General features: G+C 38.5%; 1 protein-coding gene across 7 annotated transcripts in view; it reads left to right on the top strand.

The window, feature by feature from the left end:
- Positions 1-1410: 1410 nt before the first annotated feature.
- The window catches only part of LOC139937172 (protein couch potato-like), a 107378-nt gene continuing 88065 nt past the window's right edge, over positions 1411-20723 (top strand). For 4 of the 7 annotated variants that reach the window (XM_071932221.1, XM_071932225.1, XM_071932217.1 and 1 more), the window contains exons 1-2: positions 9009-9305; positions 9460-9794. In XM_071932221.1, coding sequence (XP_071788322.1) covers positions 9744-9794 — 51 coding nt within the window. In that variant the 5' untranslated portion in view covers positions 9009-9305; positions 9460-9743. Of the gene's footprint in view, positions 1515-2379; positions 2410-9008; positions 9306-9459; positions 9795-20723 lie in introns of those variants that run through there. The other 3 variants (XM_071932218.1, XM_071932219.1, XM_071932220.1) reach the window with 3 other exon arrangements.

Genomic DNA, 20723 nt, shown 5'->3' with positions numbered 1-20723 from the left:
AATGATACCCCCTCCCCTCGATGAGATAACTGAAACACACAAAGCATGATGATGATTCATGTTTTAGATATAATTATTTAAACAGTCGACATAATTCTAAGAAGACAAACAAATTGTTTTCAGTAAAAAAAAATTTTTTCTTCTTAGGTTGTCTTAAATGATACCCCCCCCCCCTCCCCTCGCTAAGATAACTGAAACCCCAAAAGAGAATGCTGATTCATGTTTTAGATATAATTCAAACTGTCCTCATTATTCTCAAGAAGATTTAAATCAAACACACTTTTTTTTCGGTAAGAAGTTTTACAATTTCACTTTTCGTAGGCTGTTTTAAATGATACCCCCTCCCCTTGATGAGATAACTGAAACCCAAAAAGAGAATGCTGATTCATGGCTTAGATATAATTCAAACAGTCCACATTATTCTCAAGAAGATTTAAGACAAGCAAATTATTTTCAGTAAGAATTTTTACAATTTCATTTTTTTTTTCTTGGGCTGTCTTAGATGATACCAACCCTCGATGAGATAACCGAAACATTGAAAGCAGAAGGCTGAGTCATGTTTTTAGATATTTTTAAACAGTCCAAATTATTCTCAAGAAGAAACGAAGACAAACAAATTATTTTCAGTAATTATTTTCTCTTTTTTTCTTTCTTATGTCGTTTTTTTTAATGGTTTCCATGCTTAAATTTCCAGATGAAATTACAAGATAATTAGTGGTTGTACGCTTTACCAGTCTCGGTTTTCTTTAAGGAGCTCGAGGGCCTACTCAAACCTCACCTTGCAAAAGCGACTGATGTGAAATACAAGACATCCAATTGAAATTGAAAAATTAAATTTACAAAGAGAAGACTGCAACATGCAAGGTTCTTTTTCTTTTTTCTTTTCTTTTTTTCATTGAGTGATTTTTTTTCTTAGGGAGGGACGGTGGAGTCTTACTACAAATGGTAGATTTGACTAATTTCCATGAAATATTCATGAGATATTTATGAATATTGGATGGCAATGATAAGACAGTATATACTGGCTTATTTAAATTTCCACATGAGAAAGCAGAGCTTGTAGTTAAATTCACCATGGTCTCCACCATTCTGCAAAAGATGTCCAGCTCAAGGAAGAGAAAATGCTAAAACCCAAACGCCCAGTCACTAACCCTGAATCTCAAATACCAAGGGCTTAGTCCCGACCCTCTAATCTCTTAGAAAATAAGGATTTTCATATTTGATAGGATAAACCGGCCGTTGAAGTGATCCTCCGTAGGCCTAATCCCCCATTGTGGAGGCTTGGGATGGACTGTTGGGGGAGGGGCTAAAAGAAAAACGCTGTGTGAACAGTCACTGCTATAAAGACTTAAAGCATGACCAGAGAGAAGAAAGCATCATTTATTTCCTTTTGAGTCTTTCCTCTCGTCTCCTCGTGTGATACACAGCTCCTGCCTCCAGCCCGTGACAGTTAGGAGAAAACACTGCTCCCGGAGTAGAGACTTGCTACTTTAGTCTGAGGTTTTTGCTTGTAGGTGAGTTTTTTTACACAAACTTCTCTGTCTCTCTCTCGTTTTTTAAAGTCATCTCAGCTACCAGGACACTTTTCATGTTTTTTTTGTCAGTATCATTTTTGGAATAGTGGGTTTAAGTTATGCATAAAATGAAAAGAAACATGGCAGTGTTTGAGTCGTCACAAGAGCTTGTTTCTTTCTTGAACACTGTAAAAACTGTCAATATTTTAAAGTTTTTTACAGAATCTTCTCTCTCTCTCTTTTTAAAAGACCTCTCATCTCAATTGGTGGACACTTTTCATGTTTCCAGTATCATGTTAGGAATAGTGTGATTAAGATATGCATAAAACTGTAAATGAAAAGTAACATGCCAGTGTTGAGAGCTTGTTTCTTCTTGAACACTGTTTAGGCTGTCAAAATTTTGTTTTCAAAGTGACTGATGGTTCACAATAATGAAAAAACACATGTATTCTATTTTGGCCAGCAGCCATATCTTTTGTTGATGGTTATTGATTATCAACACAGTTTATTGACCCTTGTACTTTGTAGGTAAGTGTCAAAACGGACACTTGTATGTTCCAACATACAAGACCAAGATTTTGCTTGAAAAAATGCCAAAAGTTGATTAAATTTTTGTGCAGAAAAAAACCTGTATTTCATGAAAGATTTTATGCCATCTTGTATTCCCTGTATTCCCACACCAAAATAATGCTTACCAGAATATGGTTATCAGCCAAACTACTGTGTCACATGTGTAATTTGTGACTGGTATCCTGCTCATTTCTGCTAAGTGTAAATATTTAAAGCAATATTTGCATGGTACGCAGCTCTATGAAATTGGGCCCTAATGTTTGTGTCTTTTTCCTTCTTTCTTGTTCTTGTGCAGTTACCCAACATCTTGAACTTCTACATACAGGTATGTATTCAGTTGAATTCAGTCCACAAAAAGTGTGTTTCGGACATTTTTATGCATGTGCAGTACATGGGGGGGGGGGGGGAACATCACAGAAATTTGTTTCAAAATGCTTTTCAAAAATCATATGCTTTTTCAACAAACAAGTTTATTGTACTGAAACACTTAAAACAACTGATTTATAGACCATATGACCTTAGTTTACATTCAAACCGCCCTCTGTTGACAAAAAACTGTATACGTCATGTTTCGCCGGTCAAAAAGACGCGTAGTCATGGTGTGATTGCGTTCACTTTCTAGCTGGCTGCCAAAACACAAAGGTTTTGCCCGACTGTATGCGCGCGAATCATGTTATGGTTTGAGTGACGTCATAGGTCACATCGTCTATACAGGGTCATTTTCTGAGGAAAATGTGTTCTGTATATTCTGAAATTAAACAGAGACTCTAAGGTCAGATTCTGTTGTAGGATCCACTCAGTTTCCCAAAAGATAGAGTCGACCTCATGAAACACTTAAAACAGTTTAAATGGCAATGTTTCCCTTTAAGTTTTTTTCTTCATTAAAGGCAGTGGACACTATTGGTATTTACTCAAAACAGTTGTTAGCATAAAACCTTACTTGGTTACGAGTAATAGGGAGAGGTTGATAGTATAAAACATTGTGAGAAACGGCTCACTCTGAAGTAATGTAGTTTTCGAGAAAGAAGTAATTTTCCACAAATTTGATTTCGAGACCTCAGATTTACAATTTGAGGTCTCGAAATCAAGCATCAGAAAGCACACAACTTCGTATAACAAGGGTGTTTTTTCTTTCATTATTATCTCGCAACTTTGATGACCGATTGAGCTCAAATTTACACAGGTTTCTCATTTGATGCATATGTTGAGATACACCAAGTGAGAAGACTGGTCTTTGACAATTACCAAAAGTGTCCAGTGTCTTTAAGACTTGATCTATTTGAAAATGAGTGCATCACAAAACTCAATTTAACTTTGGAGCCCTGTTATTCAATCATGAAAGGCGATATCAAACTTGAATACATGATTGCTAGAAATACAGAGATCTCTGGATTTTTCTTTTTTTTAAAGTGTGATTTTTGGAAGAGGCAGCTAAACCTTCACAAAACAGTAACGAGGTTTTCAAGGACATTTAAAGACACTGGACACTATTGGTATTTGTCAAAGACCAGTCTTCTCACTTGGTGTATCTCAACATATGCACAAAATAACAAACCTGAGAAACTTATACCTCAATTGGTCGTTTCTCACAATATTTTATACTATCAACCTCTCCCCATTACTCGTTTCCAAGAAAGGTTTTATGCTAATAATTATTTTGAGTAATTACCAATAGTGTCCACTGCCTTTAAAGGACCTTTAAAAAAACTTAATACCAGCAGTGTTTGAAGCTTTGTTCAGTAGTGATAAAAAGAAATAATTGTTGCTGGTAATAGTACAACAATGCGTAAATATTTGCTCCAAAAGTGTTGGTTACACCGATACTTTTTGTCTTCAGGCCTAAGGGCCCAATTGTATTAACCCTGTAAGCACAAACATTTGCTGAGCACAGAAAAAACTTGGGCGCAGAGACATGTTACCAGACAACATTCCATAAATTCACTTGTTGTATTGGTACCTCACTCGTTCTTGGCTTAGCAAAGAAATTTGCTAGGCTGTATTTTTTGCTAAACACCTTCGTGAAATTTGGCCCTGAAGGTTCATATTCTTGTCATATTAATCTTTTGTAAAAATTGCAGCAAATTAGGTGGACATTTTAACTCTGCAGAATAATCTTTACCAGGGCCAAATTTAATGGCTCTGCTTACCGCCAAATTCTGCGCTTACGATCACCATTCTCTGCTTACTTGCAAGTGCCAAATTTCTGCGCTAGCTGTGTAAGGGTGGAATAGCTAGTAACGAGTACGCATGCACACAAGCCAAATTTCCCTGCTAACTCGTGTGCTTGACGTAAGCGCGAATTCCCTGCTTCAGCTAGCGTCGACTTGTTGCTTACGGTAAGCAGAGCCATAAAATTGGGCCCAGGGCGTGTTGAGTTCATTGCTAGTAACTAGTAACGAGTACGCATGCACACAAGCCAAATTTCCCTGCTAACTCGTGTGCTTGACGTAAGCGCGAATTCCCTGCTTCAGCAAGCGTCGACTTGTTGCTTACGGTAAGCAGAGCCATGAAATTGGGCTCAGGGCGTGTTGAGTTCATTGTTCTGCTATCTCTCCAAGTTAGGTCATGACTTTCCTCAGGTGTTGATCAGATGACAAGTTCATTTTATAACCTAACCCAGTTTTCAACTTGTAATAGTCATTCAAATGGTTGGTGTTGCCTTCATTGACTCAACCCTTGGCCTGTATCCTCTACCCTTCTAAGATAAGTGTCCACGCCTTAATGTTATCTTAAAATAATTTTAAAGTTGACTCTGAGAACTTGACTGTGAGAACATTATGTGTGACGGGATCTGCTTGTCTGTCAAAGTAGCAAGGTCAGGCTATCTTGACAAAAACTATTATTTTGCCATTTTGTTTTTATCACAAAGGCAGATAATGCCATATCCCAAGTTTGGCTGGGGATTTTCTTACATTGATGCAAATCTACGTGCAGACATCATTTATAGGCTTTAACTGTGACCTATTTAGTTTTAAAGAATTTTGAACTCTTTCAGAAGAAGATAAAAAAAAACATTAATAGTTTTTTCTTTTGTGTCATGCTTGGCAAAGATCACTCCAAAAATGTAATCTGATGACACATAAAATGCCAAGTGTACAACTATGTGAATAAAATAACACCCATAGTTAGGCAAGGTATACTTTTGGTAAATGTCAAAGACTTAACTCTGTGTATCCCAACATATGCATAAAATAACAAATCTGTGAAGATTTGGGCTCAATTGGTCTTGAAGTTGCAAAACAATAATGAAAGGAAAAAACACACCCTTGTTTAATAGAAGTGTTTGCTTGTAGAGGCTTCAGAGGCTTCATGCCTGAAGCCTTTCTCAGATTCAATTTTGTCTATGAACAAATTACCTCAAATGGGGTCGTTTCTAACAATGTTTCATGACATCAAGAGCTCTCCAGTGCTCTCTACCAAGTATGATTTTATGGTCTTTAACTGTGGGAGTAATTACCCAAAGTACACCACTCCTTTAAATGTGAACTGATAACTTTCCCGCCCACTCAACGTGGCCCTGTCTCAGAGATAAGAACCTATCCCAGCTGTGGTGCAAAATATTCCTTCATTATTTTGAAAACAAAGATGGGCAACCTCCGGATAGCACTAGTGCCTCTCCCTCAGTCAGGCATGCACAATTCCCAGACCCAAACTTATAAAAGGCACTGGACACTAAAAAAAACACTTGCTTGGTAACAAGCAATTTGGAGAGCTGTTGGTAGTATAAAATATTGTGAGAAATAGATCCCTCTAAAGTTTTATAGTTTTTCAGAAAGAGGTAATTTCTCACTCAAAAATTAAGAGACTTCATCAGCTGATGCCTTTTATTACAAGGGTGTTTTTTCTTTCATTATTCTCTTGCAATTCGATGACCAATTGAGCCTAAACTTTCACAGGTTTGTTATTTTATGCATAATATGTTGGAATACACCAAGTGAAAATATTTGTCTTCGAAAGAAACCTTACGTGTCCAGTGCCTTTACCCCCCCCCCCCCTCCATTTGCTGAAACTGTACTTAGCCATACACCAGCCATTTGTTCGATAGAGAATGAAACATTGCTTATCCCCCGCAGCGTACACCCTCTGACTCGTCAGCATTTCTGCTAATCCTTCGGTGGCTGTCACGTTTCTATGGCAACCTGCGTTGTCAATGCCAGATTTTCTCATCTTATTACTGCATAGATTGATGGAGAGAGTGAGAGAAAGGGAGACAGTTGGGGCGGGCTGGGGGGGGGGGTGGGGAATTTACTCTAGGGTCTCATTAAGCTGAGTCTATGGAATTTTTTTATTTTTTTTTATGAGTTTTTAAATGGTTTATAAAACCTGGGGTTTTTTTTCTAATTAAAACCCAGCAGAGAGGGATATGTTTGGTTGCAATGTCACTCAAGTACTTAAAAGCAAATACTGAAGTATTTTTCCGTAAATTAAAAGCGTTTGTTTTGCTTTTGTTTTCATCAATTTTTGGTGGGTATCTAAGCGTGCATGTTGTTCACATGTATGAGTTTGTTTGCTTAATTAATGAAGTTTGTTATAAATTTGTGTAAGTTACCAATGACAACGCAGACTGATTTTGCATGCAAAGGATCCTGGTAGAGTTTTGTCCTTTCCCTTCTAACCAAACCACTTTCCCCTGTTGATGAACACCCCCCTCTAGGACACGTGGAATGGTCCAGCTTAGGATATCATGGCATATGATCTGACCAGTATGAATGGTTTGGTTAAGACAATGGAAATATTAAAATATACCACATGCTGACAGCATTCATCTTGTTGGTCCAATAGGATAGGTGTATCATAGAAAAGTTGCTGCACAACCGGATGTTAAATTGTTTGTTGTTGTTGTTGTTGTGGTTATTTATGTTTAACCTTCTGGATTATAGATACCTTTTGGTTCAGAACATGGCTTAGTATATGTTTTCTTAATTAGTCTGTAAAGGTCTTTGTTTAGTCAGGAAAAAGCATCTGCCCCTTGAAAAGATAGAGGGGGAGGTCTAATTACAGAAACCAAACTGAGCTTTTAAGGTAGTTCTCAGTGTGTGATTTCTTGAATAGCGAACTGTGACGTTTTGAAATCTTGGAAAGTACAAACAATCTGCTTTTATTTGTTTATTGAGTCAACACTGCTCTAAAATAAAGGATCAGTGGTAACAAGGATTTTATATTTTAAAAAAGTATGACCAAACACAGCAACAAAGATTGGGTAATTTATGAGAAAGAAAAATGGTTTACTTGCTTTTGTTGTTGTTGCTTTGTTTTTATAAAATGACATTTGATGACTTTGTCTACACTTTTTTATAATTTTTTAGTCAAATTTTGTTGATGACAATTAAGATAACTTTGTAACCCTTGGGTATTCATGTAATAGTCCCCCAACAAATTAAATAACATGTATAAATTGTAAACATGTTAAATAAGTCTTTGTTTTTTTAACAGTGGTTGAGAAAGATTTGGAGGTAAAAAATGGCATGATTACAACATGAAGTCATCAAAAAACACTCAAGGTTTTGAATAGACTTGTGGACAAGTCGTAAAGTGTCTGTCACAGTGATAGCAAAACGGCTCTCTCGCAACTATCTCATGAGACGGCTGGCTGCTGCCCTCTGTGAGAGGGCTTCTCTCATGACTTCTTCTCTCATAAATGAGAGCAGTTTGGCTATCACTGCAACAGACATTTAACGACTTGGCCACAAGTCTTGGTAGGGAAATGAAGCCTTCTTTTCGATTGTAATTCTGCACAATGGGTCTCCCATGAACTGAAGGATTCGCACTTCCTACATTCAATGTTTTTTTCTGTTTGACTTATGTTTGTTTTGGGTCTTATTCTTCTCACTGGGGATCATTGGGAAGGATTATCAATATTTATCCAAAATCTACAATGAACTGAAAATTTGGAAATAAAAAGTAGATAAAAAAATAACAACCTTGTCTAGGGGTTGATTTCACAAAGGTGTCGGAGTCGGGAGAAAATAACGGGAAAACCCACTATTGTTTCCGCGCGTTTCGTCGTGTCATGACATGTGTTGACTATAAATCCGTAATTCTCGCTATCGAGAATTGATATCGTTTTAATGTTTTCTCAAAAAGTAAAGCATTTCATGGTAAATATATTTCAAGAGAAGTCTTTCACCATTACCTTCAGTAAACCCTGTAAATTATTTGTAAATCTGTGAACCTTTTTTTTTTGTCTGTACCGAAAGTGTATAATGGCTTTAAGAGAAACATTATATACAAATTTGTTTCAGGAAGTTGCCATCCAACGTTTTGTTGCTTATTTTAAATTGCCCAAGTTGTTTTAATTTACGGGAGCTGAGGAAGAATTGTTTTTCCTAAATTGAAATTCTCATGTGTTTTATTGGCAAAGAACCATTGTTTGAGATTGATGTCAAATTATTTGAGTCTTCTTGTGGCACTAAAAGATTAGAGAAATAATGACGTCCCACAAGACGACAAATGGTGCTATAAAATATTTGTGAATTCAGACGCAGTTTAAGCTGGTACGATTAGTATTCCAGTGCTGACAAATTAGTATTCACTTTGTGGAACCACCAGCATTTTTCCTTTTTTATTGTGCATACAATGCATTGTGTTTTTCAGGGATATTAAACCACGAACCCTAAGGGAAAACCATCAACATTTAAAATCTGTACGACAAATTTATCAGGTGGAAAACCAACCCGAAGCGTGAATCGTGAAATAAAACATAAACTGCACCGGCCGGTGTCGTCTGCTCACGCGGAACCATGCCCTGCACGACAGGTGTGTTACTGCAAACCAACCGGCAATTAGTTATGTATCGAACGCTGCGATTGGCCAACTGAAAGCATATTATTTGAATAATAATGATAAGGGCGGAGCCTATCGAGGTCTTTCAACGACTGTTATATTACGCGGTGTAATATTCACTGCATCAGTCGTCGCGTCGTAGTTGGTTGACTTTCTGGCTCGTGTGTATTTTTCAGCACGCATTCAGATGCATTAGCGAGATAGTCACCGAAGGCACCACGCGTTTGTACACTGTTGCTCGCTCGCACGACCGCATGCATGTTTTCACCATTTATCATCGTGTGTATTTGATTGGTATTTTCTTTGGTCAGCTTTAGAAGGATAAAAGAGTAGCTAGCAAGCTCGTTGCAAGAGCTTGGCAATCACTTTTTAGTCACCGACAAACAAGCGAAAACACCCTGCCCACATGCACCAACTTCACAGCACCCGTGTTTCCTAGTAGGTTTTTATATCTTTTTTAATTTTCAGTTTCATTTCACATTTTGATTTAATCCAGCAGCCGTGCCAATAGCGCGCACATTTTGTAGTATCCATCTTGCGTTCGCTCTTCCTACTTTAGTGAAAACTATCCTCTCGTCCATCCACCATACAGAGTCAGCAAGTATTCAAGCCGACAGGTTTTAACCCCTCACCTCGCCAGCCGTCAACACGAATTCCCTAAGTCACCCGGTCGGGCCCACGGTGAGCTGTTATCTGCAGCAGCGCCAGGGACCGCCGCCTTCCAATAAAGCCGACCAGCTACCACCGACGCAACCCGCCGTCCGACCACAGCCGCCACACGGCGTCTTGGTCCCCGGCGACGCTCTACCACCCGGTAAAGTGGGTAGCTACGGGGAGGCAACGGACGACTCGGAGCCCGTCAGGAAACGCCTGAAAATGTCTACCGTGAGCATGGACTCTTCGGCCAGTACCGCGGGCGAGGACGAGGTATGTTACTGTTTTTAATTTCTTGTATCTTATGGTAATTTGTAATCCACTTTCGTTTCGCAAAACCTACTGCGTCATTTTTTTTCATGTGGTCGTTTAAACTCGAAGAACATGGATTGATTATTGTGAATCAGCAGTCAATGTAACGATTGTCTCGGCTTGTTTTTATAAAACTACATATAAGCCAGTTTATCTGTAAAACATGTTTTCTTCTGATGCATATGTAAGTTTTTTTATTTGCCCACACTTGCCTCACAACATCCTTGACCAATTTGCATATGAGCACTTTGGGAATAGGGGGTTCAGTTATTTTAATGCATACATCATAAGTTCAGAATATAATAATAATCCTGGTCAATTATTATACTATAGTTCATGGCGTATATTTTTTACATAGCTGTTATGATGGGGGGGGGGGAGTCTGGTCGTTGGTGAAAGCATATTCATTGCTATGGTGATCCGACACCTTCCGCTAACACGTTTGGAGCGTTGCCTGACACTTCCTGTGCATCTTCATCACCAACAGTGCATCCATAACTCTGTATTAGTTATAACTGAATTGGTTGACTCAAAGTCATCGCCTTTCTTCAAAAGAAGTGCAATTTCATTTTCTTTTAACACCCAGAATTCCTGACAATCCCTCATGACTCATTATTCCACTTGTCTCTTAGTGGTTGAGCAGGTGAATTTGTTTGATGACGATTGAATTTAATAAGTAACTTGGAAGATGTAGGAGTCTTAAGACGTTAAGGTTTGTCCATGCTGCTGTCTTTTGAGTCTTCTCACTGTTGACTTCTATTATTGAGCTACCCTGACGCCTATAGCAGGTTCAGGTATTGACATTGAATACATCCCCCTCAGTAGCATCTGGCTTCGTAGCGGCAGAGTCCATTCCTTCGCCCCGAGCAAACCCTGCCTGTGAGATAATAAGTGTCAGATTTCTATCATGTGAAAATAAAGTTGCCTGCAAAGCAAATATGATTGTGTGGATTAGTTGTATTTGGACGCATAAATTTCATTAAGAGTTTGGATTAAGGGTTCTGAGTGTGCGATGGAAACTGTTTCGCCGACACCGTCGTCGTTGGGATCTGTTCGTACTTCCACCCCCTAAGGCGTTATGGATCGTGAGTAAGCCCAGCAACTGTCTCTCGTGCTATTGTGTGGATGCCTTGATCCGATTTGAACAACAATAGGGATCCTACAGGGATGATTATGTAAGTTCGTTGATACAGGGCCATTGGACCATTCACTACCATGTCAATGGAGACTAATGAAATTTAGGGAACCATGGATCCTTGGAACTGTCTTCATTCACAGATTAACCATACAGGTAGATTGTATCACACTGTGTGAACCTGTTGAAGGGGGTGAACTATTGAACGTTTTAGTAAGGAAGGGAACACAGTGTGGTCTGACCATAGAGCATGTTACTCCATGGTCTGACTAGCACTAATTCAGAGGATAGAATCAAAAGAAACACTCTCTCATGACCAGAAGCTAACTTCAATTTGTTGTACATACACTCCTCGTAAGTCTTATCCCAAGTCCGTCATCAGTTATGTCCACTCATGCCATTGTCCACAAGTTCTCTCTGGACATTCATTTGTGTGGCTTGAGCCGATTAAGCCCTATGGAGAAACAGCTAGTGGGGACCCCTTCTCGCTCTATGCAAACACAAACTAACAGCTCTCTCCGCTTTGGAAACACATCTCTGAAACTGATCTACTCTGTGAAAAATAAAGTAATCTTAAAATCCCCTTCCATCCTTAAGACCCCTATTATCATTTCAAGGGATTACTTGCCAACGCTGGAAAAACTTTCTCATGTCAGTCACCTTGATGCACCTGTAACTCAAAACATTGGGGGTTTTATAATTGGAGATAGAAGTGTGGAGGTTTCCTGTTCATATTAATTTGAAGGAGTGAATCTGAAATGTGTGCGCCGAAAAGCATCTAGTTGTTTGACACATAGAATAAAAACTCTGAAAACGAAATTGATATTCATCGGTTTTCTCGGACTTTGAATGAAGTGATTGACAAATCTGCACAGTTTACCTCTTGTCTGCCGGTACAAATAGGGCACTATCTCTTGTGAAGTACGAACAAAAAAAGTCATAATTCTCACAAATTACTGCGATGAGTGTTGACTTCACTAATATTTTACCCATGAATTATTGTTTGAGGGCATACAAACAAAGCTATGTAAGTGCCTATCAATGCTCATGTACGTACACTTTATGTACATAGTCGAGCATGATATGTATAGAGCACTTGAAAGCAACGGTCAAAGACCGTGCCTACCCAACGCATCAGCATTTTCCTGTGGTTATTTGCTTTTCTTAGGCAGATTTATCCCGCTCTTTAGTCCCCTATATAAAACAGAAATGGGCCACTGCCGCTAGGTTTCACCGGTCATATACGTGAGCATTTTTTTGTTACTGTGTAGATGTTGCTGGTATAATGGCCCGCAGTGTTTAGGGGGGATTTTTAATGCCCTTCTTGTTGTCGATGGTACAATAATGGCACGGTGATGTTAATTTATTCAGTCTGAATGCTGAAAGAAACTAACCTGATCTGGTAAGAATAGCCGATGGTTTGCTGCAGGCCTTTCGGGTCATAACGTGGTTGTGATCAAGTATTCCGTGTGTGATGATGAAAAGAGGTGATTTTGATGTTAAACATGGGGCTGGAGAATCTGTGATCACTACTGTGGTATTTTTGAAGGACTACTTTAGATGTAACAGGTTGCGTTTATTTATTATAACTCATGTTCATGTGAGGTTTAATTGATCTACTGATTGGCATTCTGACGAGTCTGTACCCCCATTAGTTAAATCATAAGCAGTGTATTTCATGTTCAAATAATGAGCCAACATTTTAACATCAAACTCTTACCAAGATTTTTAGCTGTGGTTGTGTTTGTTTGGAGGGAAAGACAGATGTATAAAGTGTTGAATATACACAGAATGACTCCTTGTTAAAGAGGGGTGTTACTTGCACTTTAATGTTGGGGCGATGACTTTGAGTCAACCAACTTAATGTTGGGGATATTTTACTTTGAGATTCTCATCTTCAGTTTTTCAATCAAATGTATTTTCTCCTGAAGAGGATCAAAGCATACTGATAGAAACGTTGAGGAGTCAACCTACAGTTCTTTATAGAACTAACACTACTCAACAGAGATTTACACATGGTGCTACTGCAAACCTCACCTAATCAAACGGTCTCTTCTTAAGTTTGAAACAATTTACAGAACCGCACCATTGAAATGAACTAATTACTCACCATAGATGTTTGTTAGAACTATGGGATCGTATAAATACTTGTTTTAAAAACCACCTGTCTGCCAACTAGAGCCTCAATGGGATTCTCATTCTGTTTAGAAGAGTGGCTCATGAAAGTTGCAGTTTGCCCTGGAATGACCCCGCTGGGATATATTCTATGTGTGAATCAGTGTCCCATCATCCCTGCAGTAATTGCCATCGCTGCATGATGTTAACCAATGTGTCCGGCAGCCACTTGCATTCAGAAGGTTTCAGCTTGTTTACATACTATTGTAATTTTTTTCTCTCTCGCGATGTTGAGTGACTACATGATTATTTCCTTATACCTTGGCACTAGTAGCTATTTTTTCACCCAGAATAAAATTATATATCGGACGAAAACAGCCGGCTACTGGTTCAGGTGAACCGTGCAGTCGGTGAGTGACAAGTGCATGATCAGTGACATTTTGTTTTGGAATGTCACTGCAGCAAAGCTGTCACAAGTGTCATGTGATGGGCTTTAAAGACGATTTTTTCTTCTTCAGGGAGGTGTTCTGGTCTGACATTCTCCCGATGAGAGAATAAACTAAACACTCATCAATCTAGGGTAATGGCTCTCAAGTTTTACTTGTTGATATTTCTGTATAAATCAATACTGCCCTTGTCCCAGTTAACCACATCGGGAACTTTAGAATTGTCTGAAATTATGGACTTTTTATCTGTATCAGTAAGTGTTCCTTATTTCTTGGCTCTGTGTGCTGTGAGAATTTTCTGTGGGAAAAAGAAAGGAAAAAATAATAGAGATAGCTGCTGATAACTGCTTACCAACAAAAAATGACCTATGGTAGAAGTGCGAACAAAATAGTTAGTGGCCTGAAGTTTTGAACCTAGCAAACTTGAAGGACAAGTGAAACATTTCAGAATTTGTGTTAAAGTACTGTCAAGCATAATTGTCTTGGGATCTGAATCTCTCATTAGTTTTCCCTTTATTTTAAATATTGTCTTCTACATTCTTCTTTTTGGGTCTTTTAACAATTTGTGTAAGGGCGGCTCTCAAAAAAAGGAAATATTATAATAGAGTATGATGAAATAAAACTCTTAAAAAAGGTATGAACATGCTCATTAAGACACTGTGTCTTAACGAGAATGTTCATACCTTTTTAAAGAGCACAACAACCAGAATTGTTCATCATGTGTTGTTGTGTACACAGACATAAATCTAATTTATTGATGTGAATAAGTGTTTGTCCTTGGGGTGGTATTGTGCTACATGTACTGTTAGTCCAATCTGGAGTCTCCACCCACCACTGTACCCCAGCGGACAGTCATGGGTGATTACTTTGATCACCTTAGTACAGCATCATATCATTGGGAAACAACAGAGCCATGTTCATGGCCAGCTTTGAACTAGGTTATAAAACATGGTAGGGTGGACAAATTCATACCCTCATATTTTATGTCGGAGCTAAAAGGCGTATTTATTGCCTGGTATATACATGCAATAAAAGAAGTGATGCATTGTTCAAGGGTTTGGGTACTTTTTGTACGACCCAAAACACAAACGTCCACAGAATTACATTAAATTTACTTACTGTACATGGTTTAAAGATTATGATGGTAGTAAACGTCCCTGAAACTATTACTATTAAGTGCTACAGCTTTTGAGAAGATAGTTAACAATTTACCAAAAATATTTTTTTTCTCATGGTGAGACAAAAATTGTGAAACGGACTCTCCCAAAAACATTGCTCTGTGATTTCACTTCTTGTTACCATAAACTTGATGACCAATGAAACTGAAACTTCTACAGGTAAATTATATAACCTACGTCTTCTTTCACAGTGAGTAGGGATTCATGTCATGGCCGTACCGATCTTCCAAAAGAATCACATGGTATTATGTTTCCACTCATACAATGAATTTGACAGAAGCACGTCTATTTTGACAGAATGGTAAGACGACATTACACTATGGCTTGGGAAAGTCACCGACGAAATCAACATCAAAAATGTACAAAGCTAGAACAAAATACCCCTCGGCAAAACCAAGAAATGTTCTCGAAGTATCCATCGGTCATAATATAATGCACTTCATTATTCCCAACCACATAAACTGGAGCAAATAACGGACCATGTACAACAAGTAAGTGACTCACATGCCCCGAACATACGTAAAGCTGCCGTGTAGTTATGCCTTTGGGGAAGAAAGGAAGAAGAAATAATAATCAAACCGTGTACAGTGAGATTTAGTCGCGCCAAAATACACGCTTTATTGCCCCAATCTGCCAGCACAAACAGAGATTTAAACGGTCCTGGGTGAGATCATTATTTACCTGTTGGGTCAAAAGGGCCCCATGATTGACACCTCAGAGTGTTATTAAGGTCAGGTGCTGATTGTATGTGGTTAAATGTCGGAATGAATTCTAAAGAAAAGCAGAATTTATAGTTGCGGATGCGCTTGTTGTGTACGGTGTTGGATCGAGAGATGGATGGATTGAAGCTGTTGTTGAGTTAAAACAAATACTCTCACCACAGATAAATTAAACAGATAAACATTGGGTTTTTGTTTATTTTCAGTGTTTTGTCCGTAATGTTTGCATGGCCACCTTAGTTCCAGATGCAACCAACTTTAGTTAGGAAATTGCGCAGTGACTTGTGTTGGGCTCTGCATTGCAGACAATCTTTTTCCTGATACCGGTACGCAATTCGATTCTGCACAAGATTCAAGCATTGAATGAAAATGTAGAACTTGTGAAAAATGACTCTGAAAAATCAATTCACCCCAGGGAAATAGGAGGAGTTAAAAATCATTCACCGACCCAGCTGACGAAATGAAATGATGGAAGAACAAACACAAGCTAACTGCTGATATCACCGTGACTAGAATAAGTATTGTCATCGAGTTACTGGATCACAATTTCTTGATTTGTGCAATTCATAATCATATGTTTGTATGAGAGAGATTGGCTGTTGCCAGCTTTGTGTTTGGTGTTTATATCTCCTTGTTTGATGGGAAGATCTTCTAAACAAATAAAACAAACAAACAACAGTTCTTGTTTCCTTCAGGGAACTACAGGACCCCAAGAGATGAAGATGACATTTATCTACTTCCTTCTAAAAAATTACATTTGCATATGTGATACACATCCATCTGAAAATTATTACGCACATGTTGCGAGAATTGTTTGATGTATTCCTTTTTGGGGGGAATTCATGAAAAGCTTTTAACCTATTTTTAAATATATTTTAATGGGGGGAAAAAACCACTCATCTTTTTTAATCTGTTTAAATAATTACGAATGTCGGACCTTAATCTAATTTATTACCTCTTGTTAATGGGTACCAAATTGACACACATTTAGTAGTACACTATGACATGTAATAAGCATACATAGGAATTTTTTTTGTCTTGTGCATAATTTCTCTTTTGAAATGTTGATGTGAAATGGACAAAATTTGCCCACGCTTGATTCGAGTCTCTTACGCTTCACATTACTGCGAGAGCTTCAAATCTTAGCATGCAATCTATGATTCATCAGTGATGTGGTTTTCCAGAAAGAGAAGCCGAAATGTTGTCACTGGGCAAGTGTATTATCAATCAGTAAGAGCTATAGTAAGACTGATCAAGTTGAAAATGAAGTCGAACAGAAAAAAAACTCAGGAGATCCCCCCCTTCCCCGCATATAAAACCTCTCATTTATTCACCGCTAGATAAACAGCAGTACACTGAAGCACCCTACTAATATAACACCTTTAGAATAAACTCTGCACTATGCTTTCAAACCCACGCAGGCAGCAGCAGCGCAGTATCATAACCCCGACCAAATTTATGTATTGCACCCTGTTCCTCATACATGTTGATTGCTTGTCTATTTTCCCACACGGGCACGTTTTAGATGAATTCTAATCCTAAGTACAGAAAGAAAGGTGCATGATGGCTGAATCAGATTAGGTGCACACTGGGAACAATTCATAAGTCTTGGGGCAGCGTTCTAAGAAAGGGTAGTTGGTCTTGTATTGAATTGTTTGAGCTAAGGGGGGGGGGATGTGTGTGTATGTGTGTACATGTAACTTTGAAGCCAATTGTCCGAGTGAAAAGAGTGCCAGAGCAATCTATTATTCATTCTGTACATGCGGTCTGGTCGCCTTTTATCTCGTCGGACTCGAACACTATAATGATGGGATGAGGAAGCAGTGACAATGACAAGTGATTGATAGACCCTGCCTCCATCCACCAATGTTTCCCTGAAATATTCATCCCCTCTGTAGAAAAGTCGGGGGATTATACTGCGGAGGGCCCCTCATCTCGCTCTCTCTCTTACAAATGCTGGGGTACTTGCTTCTGACGGACATGTTTTAAATGCCGATCAGAGCTATGTATAATCATGGCGGAAGGATTCCCCCCACTGTCCATGGTTAAATCATTAGGCTATGCAGTTTGTTCCCAGCCACCGTGGGAAGTTAAGTCAGAGAGTACTCCTCAGAAATATGCTGACCTTAGTAGGGAAGATTTACTCTGAAAACAACCAAAACGTTCTGAGAATTTTTGTCCCGGGCAAGTAGCAAGTTCACATCTCATTCAAATGGCTTACTCAAACAAGTTGTATCAGCATCGAAGTCGTCAATGTTTGCTAAAGCATGGCTAAAGTCATAACAGCTCGCTGTGTTGTATCTTGCCCCAGGCTTTTTGTGGTTTTTGTGTTGCGTTTTTTTTTTAATGTTAGACGGGAAAATATACCATTGTTTAGTCATATATGCGACAGAAGTGGCTTGGTGACAGCATGAATCAAGAATTTTTAAAGAGAAAGAGAACTGTCAAAGAAAAAGATCTGCATTGATGATTTAGAAATTATAAAGGCACCCACCGCATCACCAGTAAAACAAACAGCTACAGGTTAACATACACTGTTCCGGGACCTGTGGCAGTATCCCACGCTCGGCGTATTGACTTTCTCAATATGAACAGCGTGAACACTAGGTCGTAAGGAACCGCTAATTAGTGAAGTCTCAACAATGTCATCGGCAACTCTCTTTTAGTCAAATATTTGTGCAAAATACATTGCAGTGGCACAATCGGCCTACAGTGAGGATTGTAGAGCTGTGTTGCCGAAACACTGGTACCGGTAATCATTATTTTTAGGGGTTGCATAAACTGTGATCATAACTTTAGAAATGCGGGATCTTATTGCATGCAAACCTGTTTTATTATTTTAAGATTAACTGATATCTAATTGATTCAGCTTTAAGTGGAAACTGCAAGCATTCCATATTGACATTAAAATGACATCAATTATAAAAATTCATTGCTCTGAACCCTGATGAGTAAATGCTGTCGATCAAAACTGTGTGAAGAGTTTAAAATGCTCACGGATTTCACCACCAATTCGCCAACATGTGTTAATGTTATTGATTTGTTGAAAATAGATTATACCAGCGCTCACTAATTGCAGAGTATCCTTTGATTTCCATCAACGCTTTTTGACATTTGGAAATGCATTCAAAATACTGGATTTTTTTAAGATGGTATTTAAAGGGTAGACACAACATTTTTTTTTTTTTTCATGAAAGTCTCAGGGCAGAAACGCCAGTCCAGGTGCAGGCTACACAAAAAAAGAAAGCGTAATATTCACAGATTTGCGCACATAACTTACATGGTGTAAATATGGTCATCATGAAAAATTTCCCTTGAAATATATTTGCCTGAAATTGTTTGGGGGAAAAGTTTGTAAAACAATTTGTTTTGATGTTGCAAGTTCAAAATCTTATGTTTAGAAAATCGTCCATAAAAACATCTTATTGCAGGGTTCTTCACCGTTTTCCTAAGTGACTCTGCTGACCCAATTGAGCTTATCTTTTACATGTTTATTATATCATGGTTGTTGGGTTACTACTAAGCGCAGATACTGGTCTTTGACAATTACCTATATTGGGCGCGTGCTCTAAGAATCCATTACAACTTAAAGGAACACGTTGCCTTGGATCGGTCGAGTTGGTCTATGAAAAGCGTTCTGCAACCTGCATATGTTTAGAAAGATGTTTTAAAAGTAGAATATAATGATCCACACAAGTATCACTCAAAATTGCACGGTTTTCATTTTACGTTGCGAACTAACACGGTCGGCCATGTATGGGAGTCAAAGTTTTGACTTCCATAAATGGCCGACCGTGTTTGTCGACGAGGTAAAACGAAAACCACGCAATTTCGAGGCATATTTGTGTAGATCATTGTATTCTACTTTTACAACATCTTTCTAACCATATCGATTTTATAACAAACGGTTACAGGATGCTTTTCAAAGACCAACTCAACCGATCCAAGGCAATGTGTTCCTTTAAGTGCCCAGCAAAAAATATGTGCTCTATTTTAAGAAGCATTTTGAACCATTTCTTTATGATGTGTTGGTTATTTCTAATAATCACACGGAATCTTCAGGAGGTTTGCTGCACTTTTCCCTCCCCGTCATGTGTTTTTATCAATCACTCTTGTGTGCGCGATCCACACCAGTAACTGGAAGATGTTTTTCCCATCATTGAAGACTTCTCTCGGAGAGACTTAAACAATTTGGGAAGATGTCTCAGATTCAAGGATATGAAGAAGATGATCTGATTTGTCGAGGAGATGCTGCATTATGATGTAGGAAGCTTCTTCAACTAACCAGCCTTTTACACTGAGCCCAAGGTAATGGCATTCCACCACAGCCAGTCGGTTTTATTTTTCCTGGTTGTTTATCAGCAGAGGTGGCTCTCACTAGCACAAAAATAAGAAAGACTTTTTAATAAATATTATAAACTTGTAGTGCACAAATATACACCCTGCTGGGTGTTCAGAAGCAGTAAAACATACATGTGAGATAGGTTTTGAGAAGAGATTTGAATTTGGTGGTACAAAGACAAGATCTAGAGAAAACGATAAGCGTAAATTCTGAACATGAAAGGTGTCCCTACTTTCAAATAATCATTGTCTTTGTAGTACAAGTAGTTGCCTTCTCAGAACCATTAAAAACTGGGTTTTTTTTGGCAGAACAATAATGTTGTTGTCTTCGTGAAAAACGTGATCAATAGTTGAACAATTAGTATTTCCAAGAGACAGTTATGTTTGTAGTTTTATTTGGCATTCTGAAGGATGTCTTAAGTCAAATTGTTATTCTCAAGACTTGTTTTCTTTCTCAAGTACCTCATTACATTTCAATCTTTTAACATAGAGGGAGGATTAAGTTATCACTTCCTTATTTGGGGCGGAAGCAGAATGATAACAATCGAGTGACACTCAACAAAAACTAACAAAGACATAAACTAAACAAAGACGCCCCGCTGAAGAGATTTTTATTTCCTCATTCCAAGTTCTTAAAACCTCTTAATAGAATAGTGCAGGTAGTTTGTTTTTCAGTGAGGCTACGAAACCATCTCCGCCACAGCGATGTTATAAATATTTCACTGAGTGTGTGTATGTGACAGACATCCGTGCTGCGGCAGGTTTTTTTTCCTTTCCTCGTCTTCTTTTTGTTTTGAAGGGTAAGAATCCCTCGTCCCTCAGCCGTCTCAAGTTAATCCCTCTGAAGCTTGTGTAGTGTTTGGACAAACTACGGCAGAAAGGAGGAAGAAAACATCGGAGCAGCATTAATAACAGGCATGTAGCTCAGCTGTTGGAACAGTGCTAGTTGAAATTCC

The sequence above is a fragment of the Asterias amurensis genome, chromosome 5, assembly GCF_032118995.1.
Source record: "Asterias amurensis chromosome 5, ASM3211899v1".
Taxonomy (NCBI): Eukaryota; Metazoa; Echinodermata; class Asteroidea; order Forcipulatida; family Asteriidae; genus Asterias; species Asterias amurensis.
Note: the sequence above shows the minus strand (reverse complement) of the source record. Positions and strands in the feature narration are given on the sequence as shown.